This window comes from Labrus mixtus, chromosome 9, assembly GCF_963584025.1.
Source record: "Labrus mixtus chromosome 9, fLabMix1.1, whole genome shotgun sequence".
Classification (NCBI taxonomy): Eukaryota; Metazoa; Chordata; class Actinopteri; order Labriformes; family Labridae; genus Labrus; species Labrus mixtus.
The window spans coordinates 16,371,202-16,389,251 of NC_083620.1; the positions used below are offsets into that span (position 1 = coordinate 16,371,202).

Sequence of the window (18,050 nt, forward strand, 5' to 3'; positions counted from 1 at the left end):
CAACACTGACCACTCTCGGAGTAAGCGCCAGTTATTATTTATGAGAACACGCTGTAGAAGTATCCTCATGGTACAATGAGCAGTGCACCATCAATACATAGAGCTAGAGTTTAGCACTTAGACAAAGTTTGGGGATTTTTCACATGCTTCAGAGGTTCAGTGTTTTGGGTTAGAGGCCTAGAATAAAAACAATTCTAGATGTCAAATGTCCCTGAAATACAACTCTATTAATCATCTTTGTTTAGACTCCTCTTGTCTGTTACAACTCTTAGTCCAATTACTCACGCAGGCTTTAAACAGGTTAAGTCTCAAGCAATAGCCAAGATAACCCAGGTGACATCACTATGGTCATTTTCTCTGGCTTATTGCAAAATTGTTCGATTAAGTTTAATAAAAGAAAAACTGTGAACTGAACTAAGGTAATCACCTCCCCTCCATGATGTGTTCATTACACTGGAACTATTCACTACAAGAACGTGAAAGTGCTATTCCTTAACGGTATTACATTTATATCTACTATCAAATCAAAGCACATGCTAAATGCCATAAAAGAGAAGTAAGTGTCCTATTTAATTGAAAAAGCCATTCTCTGTCCCCATTCTCTTCAGTTGTTTCCAGTTTCCACACCACATCAAATTGCACCATGTGCTATTAAGCAAACCATCAACTAGAAGAACATTTCACTGGTACACAGAGTTGTTAGGCAAAAGGGAAGCATTCCCTTCAGGAACTTACGTAAGTACTTTCTGGTGTGAAACTGTGCACGTACAATACTCTGTACTCAAGCTCAAACGTAAAAGTGAAAGTCTGCTGTTTCACATGTCAAGAAAGAAGTTTCACATCCTAACTTAGGGACTCCCCATGGTGAGTGAATCTTTATTGTAATTATACTTTAAATGTGAACACTCAAAATCACAACATGTTCCTGAAACATGGCAGAGAAGAATCTCTTCAAGGGCCGGCTTTTAGAGAACACATCTTTAATTTGCTTCTTCTCAGCCCGGTGGTTGTGTGAGCTTATGAACAAAACATATCCACTCTGCAGCTTCAATCACGCTGCTCGCTCATTCTGCACTCAAATGAGCAGATTATCTATATTTTAGAGCCTCTTTCTACATCCTGAAATCTTCGCTGTATAATTAAAGAACCTAAGTATGTATGATTTAAAACAAGTATATTGATTGCTTCACCTTTCAGCCTAGACACATAAACACTTTTTGATTTACCTTTGGCTAATGTTGAAAAATATTTGGATACATTTCTGCTGCAAAGGTTGACATTTTACCATATTTTATCACGCTTCACCTGATTGCTTCATTCATCTATGTCCTTTATCTTGAATTGAGATATCAATTTGTTCCATGACAACCAAACCAGGTAAAATTTCAACAAAGCAGCCCTATGGCCTTTTCTCGGAAAAGGGAATTAATGATTCAATTTAAAGCGCCCTCTTGTGGTGGAAAAAAAAAAGAACCTAACAGGCATTCTGCAGCTGCAAGGTTAACACACTCCCTTGTGTTCTCATTATATCAGCAGACTACTGTAGCCTTTTTTTTTAATGAATTAGCAGTTGAAAGAAAAAAAAAACGTTGAACAGAGAGAAGCTTGATATAACGGCCAAGGGAAGAAGGGGAGCCAAAGATTATGAACTTAATGTGGTTAGTAGCATTACAATCCAGTAGAAGACTTACAAGCCAAAGATAGAAAATACACCTTTTCTCTTGTGCATGCTGGGTATGTAACATGAGATTAGTGTTGCAGAGTCATACTCATGTTAACAACAGTGGTAACTTCAGCCTTATTTACAAGCCCATGCACTGTGTGTCATGAAAGATCCCCTTTTTACTGAAACATGCAGTCAACTTTAGATGAAGACAACTCTACAGAAAAGGTGTGGTCTCAACCTACATGTTACCTTCATGTATCTATTAAAAATGCAAAGACAAAAGATGTACCAGGTGGAAAAAGGTTTTTTTTAAAACAAGGGACAGAAAGAGGACGGATCAGGAAGGAGATGGGAGGGATTTTTGAGCGGGGAGCTGCCCCCCTCAGGCAGTCTGAGGGGATCTCTGCCGGTCAGGCAGGGAGGCAAACAAGTCCCACAAACCAAGGAAGGGAGGGAGGAAAAGGAGGGGGGCGATGCGTGGGAGTGTATGGAGTCAAAGGGCGGGTCTTTCTGAGAGTCTATTGGCTCCGGGCTATGTCAGTCATTTCACTTCCGCCTTGGCTGTGGCAGAAAGCTCAGATGAGAGGGCAGGACGGGGGGGAGGGAGGGAGGAAGGGAGGGGGAGAGGGAGGTACCCACACAGCTCTCTCTCTCTCTCTCTCTGTGCTTTTTCACAAAAAAGACAGAACTGGGGCTGAAACTGAAACAGGGTAAGACTCGTAAAAGCAGAGCAGTGTGTTGCTCTCCTTCATTCTCACTGTTTCCTGTTTAGGGAAGCCATTTTGTAACTTAGCCTGGAGAGGAGCACGACATAAACTTTGGCTTTTGTTTTTTTTGTTTCTTCTTCTCTGCCAAGACTGGGAGAGTCACAATCAAGTTTGGACTTTCTCCTCTGCAGAGCAACTTCTTTGGACGAGGGAGGTAAAGGAGGGAACAGAGAGGAGGAGGAAAACCAGCAGGGGCAGGACAGGGGGGATATTTTTCTCACTCAAGTGAGCTTCTTGAAGAGTCTCTCACACACTTTGCTCATGCTTGTCATACCTGGGCAATAAGAGAAGACCGACGGCGACAGATCACGAGAGAAGTGGCTGAAAGGAGGGAAAACACACAGCTTCCTGGATAAGGAGCTCTTCCTTGATCCACTAGGAGGGGGTGGACACAGGACGGGAGGAAGTGGGACTCTGCTCAGTGTGTGTCCATATGTCTGTGTGAGTTTGAATGAGTGTGGGGTTTTCTGACAACTCTACACTCCACCTGGGTGTGTTTTGGTAGTTTATGTGTGTTGAGAGCCTTCAACAGCCAACACACAGGACTCTGAATGGCTAATGTTAGCCCATGTATGTCCTCGGGGCCCATGGCCCAGGTCTTCTTCCCTCCCGGGGGGTCCTCACCTCCAGGCTCAGCTGTGGTGCAGCCGGGGACCCCCATATCCATGCCCTCTACGCCTTCTCAGGTGGGTTTCCCTGTGATGGACCTGGCCCTGGGGCAGGGTCCTGTGATACCGTCACTGCCCCCCACTCCAGCAGGTGTTTCCTTCATCATCCAGATCGGTCTGACCAGAGAATCCGTCCTGATGCCGCAGCTCGCTGACCTGGCCTACGTGAAGCAAATCGCCTGCTCCATTGTTGACACAAAGGTATGAAATGTGGGCATGTAGGTGCATGTGGCAGGGGAGGGTGTCATGTCAGGTAGAACAGGGCATATGCTTTCTCCACAAACTGTTTATTTACAATGCTTTCATGGGAATCGTTCACGTCTTCTTTCTCAGCTGTTTTTTCAGTTGAAGACTTGCTTTCACTCATCACTGTATGTGTGTCACAGTCGCACACAAAAAAACCTTTGTTTACACCCGTCTGTTCTCACAACATAATGGAAGGGTTCTAATGCCAGCAGGCCAACTGATGTGGCAGACTCTGAGAAAATGTCAGAACTGTCACAACATAGCTCCGCTCTAATTACAACAATTAGCTTTTTCTTCCTCACACAGTCGGAGGGAAAAATAGTGTTCAGTCAGGCTTTGTTGATCCACATCCAGCACAGCAGAGCAGCAGAGGGATGTTTGATGGTCTGGTTTGTGACACAGTCAGTGTCATCTGGCTGTTCATGCACAGACAGACAAGTGTGCTGTAAATGCAAACTAGTTTGAAACATTAGATTTATACTGTATGTCAATAAATGCAACACTTTATCTACATTTGTATTGAGTTTAGTTGAGCACATCAATTTATTTTGCATCATTTAATAGTAAACAAGTGTGAAGGCCATTGTAAAAAAGTCGCGAGTGAATGCAGACTTAGAGAAATCTGAGTTAAATATGATTTTTGAAGGATAAAAATATTAATAATGGCAGTACGCTTTGTCTGTGAGTAGACTCGATGAACTTATTTTGTCATATTCAAAGTCTCTTTCACTTCTCCTCAATGGAACAACTGATTTGCATTTCACAGCAAAAGGTCATATCAGACCTAGTTTTAAATGTTTTGGTTGAACAAGTCCTTTTTTAAATGTAAAAAAAAAATCTAAACTAGTTCAGGAGAGGACACGTTTACAGCCTTTTTCTTTGTGTGTCAGTCTGCATTGTCGTTATGTATCTAGTCTTTCCTGCCTTTATTTGGTTGTTTGTAGCATGTAACATTTATCACTACTAAAAATGACAACACAAAATCAGGTTTATTTCAAACTGATCACATTTGAGTTTTGAAATCTTAATTCAAGTAGAAACAATTGAAAACAAACAAACAAATATGAACATTTGATAGATTTGCAGCCTCTCTCTACTGTTTTTCTGGTTTTTGATGGCAAATTGAGATAATAGTTTTTCTTCAGGTAGTAAGTTGGCTGAATGAGTCGAAGACTTGAGGAAACATTTAGCTTTACAAATGACTTTCTATTGTAAAACTGAAAAAGAAAACCTCAAAACACACATGAACTGCAGGGCCGGGACATCCTCTTTGCAACAGGAAGTGATTGGTGTTATGGGAAATATAGTCTTGCTTTGAGAACAACGTGCACTTCTTCATCCTACATTTGTGTTATAGTTTGAACAGGCCATGCGTTTTTATTTGCCTGTTAACCTGGTAGGTGATTAGATTAGCGATTGCATCAGCCTACTCAGAGCAGCTTTGTAAAAACTCCAAACAATTGCAAATATTCCAGGAAATACACGGTACCTCTCTGCAGCCAGCTTACACACTCCACTAATCTGTTTTTGTTCACAGCAGTCTTTGTTCCCCCTTCTTCTATAAGTGTTTCATTATTAACGTGAACTAAGAAAGAGAAACACTGGTGCTTGTGTGGCCTGCATGCCTTGATTTTCTTTTCCAGAGCTCACATAAAATCCAAAATTCCTTCCTGGTATCAATTTCTGATTAGCAAAAAATAAGAACTACAAAATGTCCAGAAAAAGATTGTCAGACAACAACATCAACCACAGATTATTAACAGTTAAAAGGCATTTCACATAGATTACATGTAGTTGTTCATTAGAATCATATGGGACCACAACTTAATTGGGATGCTAATTAAAGACACTTAAAGACTTTTGTTTGTCATTCAGCTTCTTGAATATTTTTCAGATTAGTTCCAAAACATGCAAAATATTAATCCAACTTCATTACAGCAATGGCAAACTGTTGGCTTTAACAATACTGATTGGAACACCACCTTCTATGTCAAAAGATAGAAATAAATAATGATATAGTACTTCAGTTCATTTGGTTCTTGTTGGTCAGCAGCTCCTAAAGAAAAGCAGTGCTTTGGAGTTTTTTGAGAATTCAGCTTTAATTGTCTCTGTTTCTTGTTCAATTCTTTAAGTATTGACCATTTTGTGTGTTTGGCCATGGATGTCTGGGTAACTCTGCAGTAGCTCTGACATGGAGCTGCTGTCAGGATGGGAGTCAGATGCAAGTACAAAATCAGAGGGATACTCTGACATTCAGTCTGATTATTCAGAATAAATCAGACTCAGTATTATTGCCTAACATTTACAGTGTCTAACATGGTTAAACCATTTAAGCCTAACTTTGTCTTTAATTTGAGCCTGTTCAGAGAAAGGAATGCTGATTTATTTTGAATACACGTTAGGTACCAGTTTGTGGTTCATGCTCCAAAGCTTCATTTTTAGAAAAAAAGACCGCCTTGTCAGCAAAACAGGAGAAGTTCTTCATGGTTTTCTTCTACCTCATTTTATTTCTTACATCTTCATTCTCTCTGTACCAGCAGAGAGAAGTCTGTTCTCAGATCAAACAAAACAACAAACTCACAAAACTAAATGGAGGGTTTTGAAGATCCAACATTTTCAAAGTGATATGTTCAGAAAGTTTTGCTCCAGACATAGAATGCTTCATTTTGATACAAGTGATACAAAAGCCAAAATGGAACATTTTTCCAACTTGAAAGATACAATAAGGAAAGTTTAAAAAAATAAAGAATATAACACTTTCTTGAATATACACATCATTGTCTTAACCATATTAACTCCCAGGTGCCGTATTCATAAAGCTTCCTTGTGCAAATCGTTGCTGCAAGTGTTGAAATGTTAAGACAATTCTTAGAATTTCCCCTTTAAGTTAAGACTAGACCCTGGAAATCATAAAAGTAATTCACAAAACATCTTAGCCCTTAAGAGAGCCCCTAAGGTGAAACACTGTTGAGGGTAGTGAGGAGGTCTTTTAAGACACTTCAGAGTTTCTCAAGCAGAGAAGAGATCAGCAGAAAGATGGTCACCATGACTGAGTCAATGAAACCCTACAGATAGGATCGTACAGATATCTTGTTTGTGGTAGATCATATTAGAGATACCCTATGGCACAGTTCTGTAGTTTCCTCTTTTACAAGATGCTATAAGTCTAATTCTGACATTTAGTTTAAGGCTCTTATCTTAGCCAGCTACAGCTCCTCACTGGTTTTATGTCTTTAGCCATTTTTCTTAATTCCTTCACCATCACAGTTTTTTTTAGATTATTTTTGAAAAAACCAAGAAATAGAATAACTGGAAACTGTATTCTGAAATATCTTTCTCCAATTCTTGTCACACAGGACACACACACACACACACACACACACACTACACAATCCCCTAAATCCCTTAAATACACTCCTGCTCTGCTAGGAACTGCGGATTTAGGTGGGAAATTTGGACAATAGACAGCTTGTCCTGGTCCCGCCAACTGAGTGCGACACATGAGTTGGACCGTGTGTGCACGCATGAATGCCTATATTGGCCAGTTTAGAGAGTGTTTAGAGGGGTATTGAAGGCAGTTTGGTACCCCACACCCCCGCCCACCGTCATCTCTCCCATCCCAGAAAGGGTGAGTCACCGGCTCTGTTTATTCACAGGCTCCCTCCTTGTGTTCCATTGACACGTTTTTCCATTCACTTCTCTGCGGAGGAGCACACTTTCCTGTGGCTCCGACTTCCAACACCAATCCAGAGTTAAGGCCATGCTGTAGCTCTTGTTTAGTCTCCTGATGTTAGCTAGTCTCTCCGGCCAGAAATCACAATCCAACTTTAGTCACAAACGATAACTAGAACTTTTTGCTTTCCATGTTTTTCTAATGCTAGTTTGGCTCTGTACCTGGCAAAAGTCATCCTCTGCTCCTGATGGTACAATAACTTACAGTGCATCTTGTAACCAGAAGGCAGTCTGTATTTAACCATGCTGAAGCTTAGGTGTATTTGTAGAACAGGCCTCAATGACTCCTTTCAATTCTCCTTCTATTACCTTTTTGTTCCCCGGATCTTTTCCTATAATTAGAAAATAACACTCTTCTTTCCTTTCTTTTTACTTACTGCTTCTCTCTTCTGCTCTGTTTCCTTGGATAAAAAAGCCATTGACATTTGTTTCCTCTTACCATCTATGGCAGAACTACCTCCCACTCTTCCTCCTCTCGTGCCTTTCCCTATACCTCCCCTTCAGATCCTGTACTTCCTCTCCTCATCCACTCATCTCCGGTCCTCTTCTGCCTGTCCTGTTGTCAACTTCCTCTAACGCTCTGCATCCTCTTCCTTCTGTTCATCCACTTTCCCCCTGTTTTTTACTCATCCGCCAACTGACGCTACCCTTCAAACCTTTTCTTTATTGTTTGCTCTCTTGAGCACACTTCAAGCGATTGAAGAAATACGGGGAATTTCAGACTCCTGCCTTGATAGAACTATACAGGTTCAGAGCATGTATACTGATGAGTCAAAAACCTGGGAAGGGGCGAGGATTAGTCATTTTTTCCGGTGAATATTAGACATTAGTGACATGTTTAGCCTGAGCCTTCAGGAGCTACAGAACAACACAGTTAGCATACTTTCAACACCGTCAAATAATTTCGTCATCAATTGGATACACTTGATTTGTGTTGACGTCAGTGGGTGTGTTATAATGCGTGTGTATGCAAGCGTGTGTGCCAGCTTGTGTGTCAGCATGTGAACACAAGCAAGAACCTGTTGAGTCCGGTCAGTGTCGGCTGCGATCACATTTCTAGATTGTTCAACCTGTCTGCAGACTAATCTGTGATGAGTAATGACTCATTTAACAATCAGGGAGCTGAGCCGAAGCCAGCAGTGGATGTGCAGGGGGCTAAATGCTGTTAATTGATTTATGTCATGGATATCGCCAAACAACAGTTTCAGAAGAGATAGTTTTGGGTGCTGAAAGATGATATTTAGGGTAAGCTTAACATGATCAATTGCACCTTAAGTGTCGTTTTTTCCTGTAACATTTTACAGGAAACTCTATGATTGAGTAGTTGTAAATAAAGAGGAATGAGGACAAACGTTTAAATGGTGCAAAGACATATCAGCAAACACACACACACACACACACACACACACACACACACACACACACACACACACACACACACACGTACAGCTGCCATCTAGAGCCCCTGGCCATTGTTTCCACCTCCGATTTGGACAGGCTTTTTTTATCTCCCTCCCTGGAGAAGCAGTTTGGTCCTGAGAGTAGGATCATACACATCACCCCTGTTTACCGTCCTCTTTATTGCACGTGTAAAGACAATTAAACACATGTAAAGACACAAACATACATTGCAAAGTAAAGTAATAGTTGGCCCTGAATCTTCCAGATAAAGACCCAGTTTGAGCAACAAGGTCGCATTGTTTGTGTGAAAACACAGCCATGTTCTGTGTCCTTGTAGGGGAGAACGCCAGCTACGTTTTGTCTCACATGTAACCTACAGCAACATATGCATCCCATAAAATGATCAGATTTTTATGAAGGGGTTTGTTTGCCCTTTGATAAAAATAAAAAAATCTGAAAGTTGTCAGAACGTAGCCAATACACTCTACTGCCTGAACATTTTCGTGCCAGTGAAAACACCATCCTGACAGTAAAACTGTATCAGTGTAGAAAAATATGATATTTATTATCATTAAACTGATTCTCTTTTACCAGCAACGGGCCAATTTAACCTTTAACAACACATTTGATAACACATTATTTACCCTAGGAAGGATCCTAAGTTAGCATTCAACCACTAGCTAATAAACGGTCAGTTAGGAAAATAGCGTTAGCTAGCATTAGCATTAGCATTCAATAGGACTACTCTCCTTTTCCCAGTGTACAATCACCAGCACAAGCACTGAATGCTTACATTAGCTGTTGCATTTTTACAATCCACTTCGCTGTAGTTGCTGAACAATCTGGATCAGCAACATGATGTGACACATTCTCTACACTTCTATGATTTGCAACCTTAAACACACCTCAACGACAGATCCTTTTCATAACAGCATGGCAGCTTCCCACCTAAAGCAGGACCTCAAAGGTAAATGGCTGCTGTTTGAATTGTGAATGATCTAGACACTGACAGGTTGACACATAAACCGCAGCACAACATTTGAAGACTGAGTAAAGATAAAACGCAGACTGATCAACTACATCAGATTAAGCCACACTCTCAGGCTCTTACAGAGTCTTTATTTAGTTTATCTACTCAAACATTACTGCAGTGGAGGAAATGGTGTCTATTTTCAAAAACCCCACAGTAAAACGTATCACTTTTGTTTGCCCCTCTTTTCTCTCTCTCTCTCCCTCTAACTGTGTGTGTTTTTCTCTCCCTCACATTTGCATGGTAGCGGAACAGCTTTGCATGACTGACCGTGCCTGGTGTCCCCTGGCTGTTGGCGGCTGTGCTGCAGGGGAAGCTTAACACCCGCACAGGGACATTTGATTATTCAAAGCACACACACACATGGCTGCACTGGAGGCCAGTGGCAGTGATGTGTATCAGAGGTGGAGGAAGAAGGGTGGGATGATGGATGGAGATTTGAATGGTTTGAATCTTGAGCTGCAGCTGTGATTGTGGTCCTGAAATGAAAATTTGCAAAAACAAACTTATTTCCGGTAGAGGCTATTTTGTTTAAAGTTAAGTTTGGTATCAACTTTTGTATTAGCCTAGGTTAGAAGTTTTGGCCTATGACTTCCAAATTCATTAATAATCATAACATCATATGTCAAAAGCTGCAGAGAGGGCAAGAAACAATCAAACTACAGGTTTTATTTGCTTTATTCACCCTTAAACTGACAGTCAATACCAGTTTAGAAACTGAATTCATGTGTCCTGCTCACCATTTACACATTTCTCTGTTCATTTGAAAAGTTAGGGGCCCTTTTTTTTTCATTGACAAGTGCAACGCTTGAGATTTGGGTGCACTGGCTTTTTTGATGTATGTGCAGCAGTGCAAAATACAAACAGACTAAGTGAAGTGGAATATATGTCGAGCAGAGGGTGTGGTGAATAACAAATACGTCTCAGCCAGTCACATGATTGGACGCATTGCTTTGAAACAGCTGTGCAAATGACAAGAACACATAACGACAATAGCTTGGCAAACATACACTTTTTCAGTTATTTTTTTGTTGTCTGAATAGAGCAAATAAACATGGAGTGGATACACTGCACCACAAATCTGCAGCCAGATTCAATTGAGTTGTACTTGCATTTAGTTTGTTCAATGATGCTGCAATGAATCTGATACTCTTTCAGGTTTAATGTCAGATCATAAATGAACTCATCATATCGTAAAATGTGGCACAGAGCGTTTACATTTGATATGCGTGCCAAAGATAAAACAAGAGGCAAAACGTTTTGATGAAAAGAAATTGGAACGCTAAAATAACCAGAACCAGTTGGAACGATGTCCAAGACCAGTAAAATGAGACACCAGTTGTAATCAAACAGAATGATCCTTTAAGGCCAACCCATATTTTGTCGTTCATGTGTTCCTTGGGCCCCTGCATTCCTCTTCTTGATCTGAGTAAAGGAGACCTTATGATACTAATCCAGTGATTAGCACCGGTGAAAACGGTTTTATGCCGTAATCCAATTGGGAGCAACAGAGCAGAGCTGTATGGCATTTGGCTACAACCATGTGGAGCATTTGTACCAGGCAGTTAGAGAGAAACAGCCTGACACAGGGCTCTTTGAGAGGAGGACAGATAAACACACATGCAAGCGAATGACACAAAGAGAAAATGATGTTATTGAGGCTTGCTTTCTATTGAAATGGAGGACAGGACCATTTCTGTTTTTTTTCTTTTATTGAGTTATTAACTTATTTAGATTTTAATTCAGATGATAGAAAGGGCCAATATTTCTGAGGTATATATCACACACACAGATTAATCTAAAGAAAAAGCAGAGAACTACATCGTTGTGGGACTGAAACCATTTGTTGTTTTGATTTCAGGTGTGTAATGTGAGTGTTCTCGTGTGTTCCTGAGGAGACAGTGGACAATGGGCTCAGTGTAAGGGTTGACATGGTCGGTCGTGGGCACTAGAGCTGTGTGTGTCAGCTTGACCCAGACAAATAGTAAGGTGCCAGTGTATATATATGCGGCCGTCTGCATGCACAGGATGTTAACTTACGTGGGAAAATGGGCAAAATCTCAGTCTTACCTCAGAAGACAAACACATGACATCAATACTAAAGTCTGGTTAGTGCAAGAAGCGAATGGAAAATAACCATTAACCTAACCATTAGACCTTTAGTTCTTAAGATGGGCTTCGAGGAAGCTCTGTGATTGTCATCGTTATATTCACTGAGCCTATTCAATTTATTTTAAAGAAAGGGCCAGATATGTATTAAAAAATCAATTAGGTGCCAAATGGACAGAAAATTACATTTTGAAATGTCTGAACCGTCAATCACTACATTTAAATGAGTTAACAATGCACTTAAAAAATAGCTGAATAAACATCATTCTGGCATTTATTTTTTTTAAATTCATTTTTAACTCTTCTTTATGATTTTCAAACAATCAAACATTGTAACAACATATGAAATAACAGTTTCATTAAATGGCTAGGTCAAGAGCAATTGACATGTTTTTTTCTCTTATTTAAATCATTTTAATTAATAAGTCTAACTCCTTATAGGCTACAAATGTAAAGGGCAGGAGTGAAGTTGCTTTAGGGCCAGAAGCTGCCACTTGGCATTCAACTCAATAATAATTATTATGAAACGTGTACTGCTCTTTCTTGCCCTAAAGCTAATTCAGAATTTCTAGTAAGTTCTCATTAATTGCTTTCTTTTAAAATTTGTCTTGCACTTTATTAATGCTAAAACAAACGCATGGAATATAAACATGCACATACATATTTACACCTGCCTTTATTCTGGTTACTTACCATATCATTTATGTTAATAAACCTTCAGGTATTAAACCTATGTGCAGGAACATCCATTTCATATTACTTCAGAATAATCAAAAGTAATTGGATTTTTTGGTTGCAGTAATGTAGGACACAGAAGAGACAGTTGCTCTTCTGCACGTATCTATATGCAGACAGTATTTAGGTTTTAATTAAAATGTTCAATAGTACAGAGGCTCATCAAGAATTAGAGTTCCAGCTGCTTGCCTCAATAAATATAGCCACATGTTTATCATATAACTGATGTGAGTGTATAGCCCCAAGTGTTTTCTTTATGTCTTTCTTGCACTTAAAATCTTTAGCTAAAGGAGGGGAGGGATGAGAGGGAGAGAAAGAGCAGCATGTGGAGAGAGGAGACGGGACACATAAAGGAAGAGGTGATGACTCAGAGTGCAGTAATGTGCCTATTGTGGCCCTCAGCATGCAGCTCTTAGTTTATGTGTGTGGAGAATGGAGAATGTACAAACACTCCTGATTGTGGTTCTTCTCTACACTAGACTGCACTCCACCAGAGAAGTGGGACATATCTGAAAAAAAGCTTCTTCATTTGTAGATGTAAAGATTTGTAAGCCAAGACTTCAGATGCACCTGTGTTTAGATGAGTCATTTCTCATATCCTTATTCATTTGTTTACTGTTATTGAAGCTGCAATTTACCATGTAGGGACTTTTCCTGATGTCAGCACAGTGATGGACGCTTCATCTGAAGCCTCAGAGTAATTCATGAGAAGTCATGCATTGAACTTATTAACGTCTCATTTTCCGTATATTTAAAAATTATTTTCACTCCATTCTGATTGTTCTGTAGGGATTATATGATGATTAAGACGCATCCTGTAATTATACAATCTGTTCTGATCTGAAGCCTTTTGCAGAAAATTCATTTTTGTTGCATCACCAGTTGCTGGTAAATTACTGCTTGTTCAGAGAAGAGGTCTTTATTGGAGAGAAGAAGTCAACCATTGGACCAACTTTGATTATTTTTCACTGTCAAACCTGGACGAAAATGTTTGCAATGTGGGAGTCTTAGTCCGTCTCTGGGAAAGATCAGCCATGTGCAGTTTGTAAGACATGTTCCGGTGACATTTCAAGAGGAGGGACTATTAACAACGATTTAAATACTGCATCCAATCACATAGCTCATTTTAAAAACAGAGACAAAAAATTACAAAGAAGTAATAAAAAAAAAAGACATTGATATCACAACTGCAATTGGCTACATTTTTATTTTAAACATCATTATCAGCTTTAACCTTTACAATTCATGCATCTGTAGTTGTATTTCTTCACCAGTAAAAACACCTCACGATAGATTTATAAAAATCAATCAACAGTTAATATCATATGGACTCCATATCAATCAGTATCATCATTTCATTTTCTTTTTGAACTTTTTGGATAATAAATATCTGCGTTGAAAACACATATTTCCGGTTAGGCAAATATGCATTTTTTTTTCCAACATTCCCCTTTTGATCAGCCTCACGGCTTTGCTGTACACAGCTCTGTATCAGAGGAACCTTCTAACCTACCTTCTAAACCTTTAAAGCACCAAAGATATTAGAAACCTGCAGAAACGAGGATTTCATTGAATTGTAAAGTAAATGTAATTGAATGCTTCATAGGGATATGTCCAACCAAGAATGCTTAAACGTTTTTCTATTCAAAGTAGTTAGTTTCTCTGGATTGTGGGCTCTCTAGTTATGAATTACGCCGCTGGGCATGAAATTGCAATGTCAAGACTGAGGTCATTGTTGCATGTCATTCCCTTAGACAGTATGTAAACATGGATGGACTTTCAGTGACGTCACCCATTGGCTTCTGAAGCAGAATTTTGAAGCCCATCAATGGCGGTCGCAATACTAGAATTATGTCTCAAAGTAACTTTCATTCCCCTAATTATGAATAAACTCTTAAAATGAGCTTTTGACCAAATCATTTTTTTGAACCAGGATGTAAACATTGTTATCTCTCCTGTAAATATTGGCTTTTTTGCATGGGTGTGTGTGGTGACTTCAGGGGCTTTTGCAGACAGCCTCAAGTGGGCACTCGAGGAACTGAAGGTTTCTGCACTTAATGCAATAGCTTTATTTTTCAACACCAGATCGTTGCTTGTTCATTCCATCTCTCTTTCTACACACATCCTGTTGACTTCTTAGAAACAGCCCTAAAAAAACTTTAGTTTTCCTTCAATGTTAAGTTCTTTTTTAGCAAAAATAATGATTTGCTTTTTTTTTTTTTAAATGTTATTTCTTTTAGTTTGGCTCATTCTGAAAAAACTCTGAGTTTTTATCATATGGTGCAAAGTTAAAAATAAATTCTCTCAATAATTTCAGCATAAAGAAGTTGATGTTTTAGAAACTGGTTTCCCTTTTTTTTCCGTTTACTTTGAACTAAAACAACTAGACTGTATTGATAAAAAAAAATGTTTTGAAACACAGCAAGCACTGTTAAAGCAGTTTTGACATCTGCATCCTTATTTCATCGTTCATTTATTTTCCATACACCTTTAGTATTCTTCTTTACAAGCTCCTTTGAAGGCCGGTTTTCTGTCGCTCCCTCTTGTCATGAATCAGTGAGTTGTTCATGCACAGAGTGGACCGAATCCAAGGTTCCTATCAGCTTACTTGTTATGAACCAAGCCAGGGAGGGACAGAAGAAAAGGAGCAGGAGGGGAAAGATGGGTGGGAGCTTCAGACAAAGGCTGCTTCAGAGTAGCTGTGCGTGTCTCCTTTATCCCTGGACCCCTCTCTCATGCCCGGTCATGGCTCTCAGGTTACCTTCCCGTCTTCCTTCATGCTCGGAGCAGAATGAGACACTTTGTCCCAGCGCTCCTGCTCGAGACTAAGCTTCTTCAACTTACAGGCTACACACACACACACACACACACACACACACACACACACACACTCATTTGTGTGAGCATGATCTACATGCTTTCCTCAAAGGTTCTTTATGTTAGGAAAAGTCTCAAATTAGGGTTTGTCTAAATACAGTATATGCACATGTGTGTCTGTGTATTTGAACCCATTCTGTTAGGACTAATTTGGGTCTTGTGCATCGTGTTTTTTTTCCACCTATAGTTATGTTTGTATAGCAATTATTTGTCAAAGCATATTCACATTGTCAATATTGCATTTTGTTCTGTCTTTTCATGTTTTCACAGTTCATGTGAATGATGTTTTTGGTGCACGTTGTGTGGATGTTACCTATGATTCACACTCCCCCCTCCAGTCTCTCAGGTTTACTCAGTCATCTCAGGCATGCAGAAAACTAGCAGGTCAGGAATGCAGACCTGCTTATATCTTTGCTTTCCATGATGACGCACACACATACACACACATACAAAAACCATGACTTAGAGGAAACACAGAGTATAGAGTACATTGAAAATGCAAGGATGAATAAATGTATACACCAACTAATGTAATTAAAAACTACAGTAAGTGTTTTTGAGGTCTATCATTTGACCTAAGTGTATCTTTTTTTCTGCTTAATTGCATTAAAAACTTGTATTTTCCCATTTATTTTATAGAAACCTCAATATGCACAAGGTACTGTACACGATAAAGGAGCTGGAAGACCTAAAACTTACAGTTTGCAAAACTTGCAATCTAGGCCTGTGAAGGCATGAGTCTGGGATCCAGCCTGAAGATTTCTGCCTTTTAATAAGGCAGTTTTTTTCTTACCAATGTAACTTTTGCTGCTTTGCTAAAGTGCTCATGATGGATTAAGCCGGGTCCTTGTAATATAGCAATAAGTAAGGTATTTTACCTGCTTTTTGTAACATAACAATGAGTATGGTCTTTTTACCTGCTCTTTTGTAATGTTAAAAAACAAAGAGTAAGGTCTTTTTACCTGCTTTTTGTAAAGTGTCTCGAGATAACACTTGTTATGAGTTGACGCTATACAAATAAAAATGTATTTATTGATTGATTGATTGATTGATTACAGCATCAACGTATGATGTACTTAGTGTTTATAAGTTACTATCTGCCTGAAAATGCATTCAACAGAGAAATGCATAGGAGTTGCTTTTCGCACAGATGGACCGGGTTGTACATCTTAATTTGTGAACTTGATGCTGAAACATAATAGAAATGGCCATTAAGAGGCTAACAGAGTTAGTAGCACAGTCAATAATCTTAACTGAAGAAATTATCTATTGATAGATTGTTTCCTATGATAATAGTTTCTTAGCATCTCTACAGTCTATAATGCTACAGTTGTGTCATTGGCCACTCAGTTAAGCTCAAGCTTAAGCCACAGCTAAAGGGCAGGATCAACTGTTGCGGCGTAATGTTCATACATTTTATTGGAATAAACATGAACATGATATACGGCTTCAGTTGTCCAATCACATAGAGGAAAAAACACAAGAAAAATACCAATTCGCTGCCAATGCAACTGGGAGTGTTTGTGGCGCAGAGCTGAGAACTATACGTTTATGGACTTACATACACTTCCATTTGGCAGGTGCCCTAAAACCAGGAAGTACACTAATCCACACATAAATTAACAAATATGATTTGAAACCCTTTTTTTTATTAATTCTGACTGACCCGGACATACTACGCATTATTTAATTATTCAATGATTAAAATGTTGAAGAATAATTTCTGCTCTTGGGGGCCTAGCGGTTAGGATGCGACCCATTTTAAGGTGGATGTAGTCCTCCAAGCATCCAGGCAGCCTGTGTTCAAGTTTGACCTTTATCTCCTCTCTCACGTAGCAGACCCTATTGTCTTTATCTCCTTGATTTCCTACTCACTCGCTGTCCTATGCAAATAAAAGCATAAAAGCTCAAAATAAATCTTAAGTAAAAGATACCTTCTTCTGTTGATGCGTGCCCCACTGACGTTTATTGAAAAAAAACTGGCACTGCATCTTACTGATCTTTGTCTCTTGAACTTGAGAGAAACATTTAAGCTTACAGAGCTTTCCTTCAGTCACTTCATTTACTTTTCACTCTGCCATGATTGTATGTGAGGAAAGTCAGTCAGACTGGCAAACCACAGTAAAATGACGGACAGCTGCGTTCTTCAATTTTTGAAAACTTCAATTTGAGTCTTGTCCAGTGAATAAACAGTCTTTTACTCCCCCAGTATTGGTTTACACTTTAAAAACACCTCTCCCATGTTGCATGTCAGTCCCTCGCATTATGTTTCAAGAGGAAACACATCGCAACCAGGAAAACGGTAGTTTTGCATTTGGCATTTAATATCTCATTGCAAAGATCACAATCAAACTGATTGGAATTGTATTATTTCAACTGATAAACTACTTCCTGCTGCAAAAGCGATGTTCAATTTATAATTCTCACTACCACAGATACAATCTCTCTCTATTTTTGTGTTTATGCAAATGTGAAGGTTGTTGACAGTGTTGAATTTAAGGACTACCTTCAAAAGAGAAAGTGAGGCTGCTAAGAACATTATTAAGTTGCTGCAGGCTTTAATATAGAGGGTACATTTATTGAGGACATTGTGGGAACATGTCACTACGTCATGCAGCCTTTCAGCCCTTGGTCTTTGTGTACACACTTTCTCTGTGTATTCATCCTCATTTTGTTTTCCTTCTTTGTGCCTGCCAAGCCCAGTGTTTAGCTGACGTCATGGGGATTGCCTAATTCCTCGTCCTCCTGGCACAGAGCTGTCACTCACTTTTTTTTATTTAAAGCGTGACGTGAGACCTTTGAAGAAAAAAGCGATCAGG

General features: G+C 39.4%; 1 protein-coding gene and 1 long non-coding RNA gene across 2 annotated transcripts in view; both read left to right on the top strand.

Annotated features, from left to right (window-relative positions):
- The first annotated feature begins 2,279 nt into the window (after positions 1 to 2,279).
- The window catches only part of prkd2 (protein kinase D2), a 33,885-nt gene continuing 18,114 nt past the window's right edge, over positions 2,280 to 18,050 (top strand). The window contains exons 1-2 of the mRNA XM_061046543.1: positions 2,280 to 2,376; positions 2,523 to 3,302. Coding sequence (XP_060902526.1) covers positions 2,985 to 3,302 — 318 coding nt within the window. The 5' untranslated portion in view covers positions 2,280 to 2,376; positions 2,523 to 2,984. The remainder of the gene's footprint in view (positions 2,377 to 2,522; positions 3,303 to 18,050) is intronic.
- Positions 7,968 to 10,642, top strand: LOC132980407 (uncharacterized). Its single transcript, XR_009674168.1, has 2 exons — positions 7,968 to 8,939; positions 9,025 to 10,642. It is a non-coding gene; the product is annotated as an uncharacterized LOC132980407 (long non-coding RNA).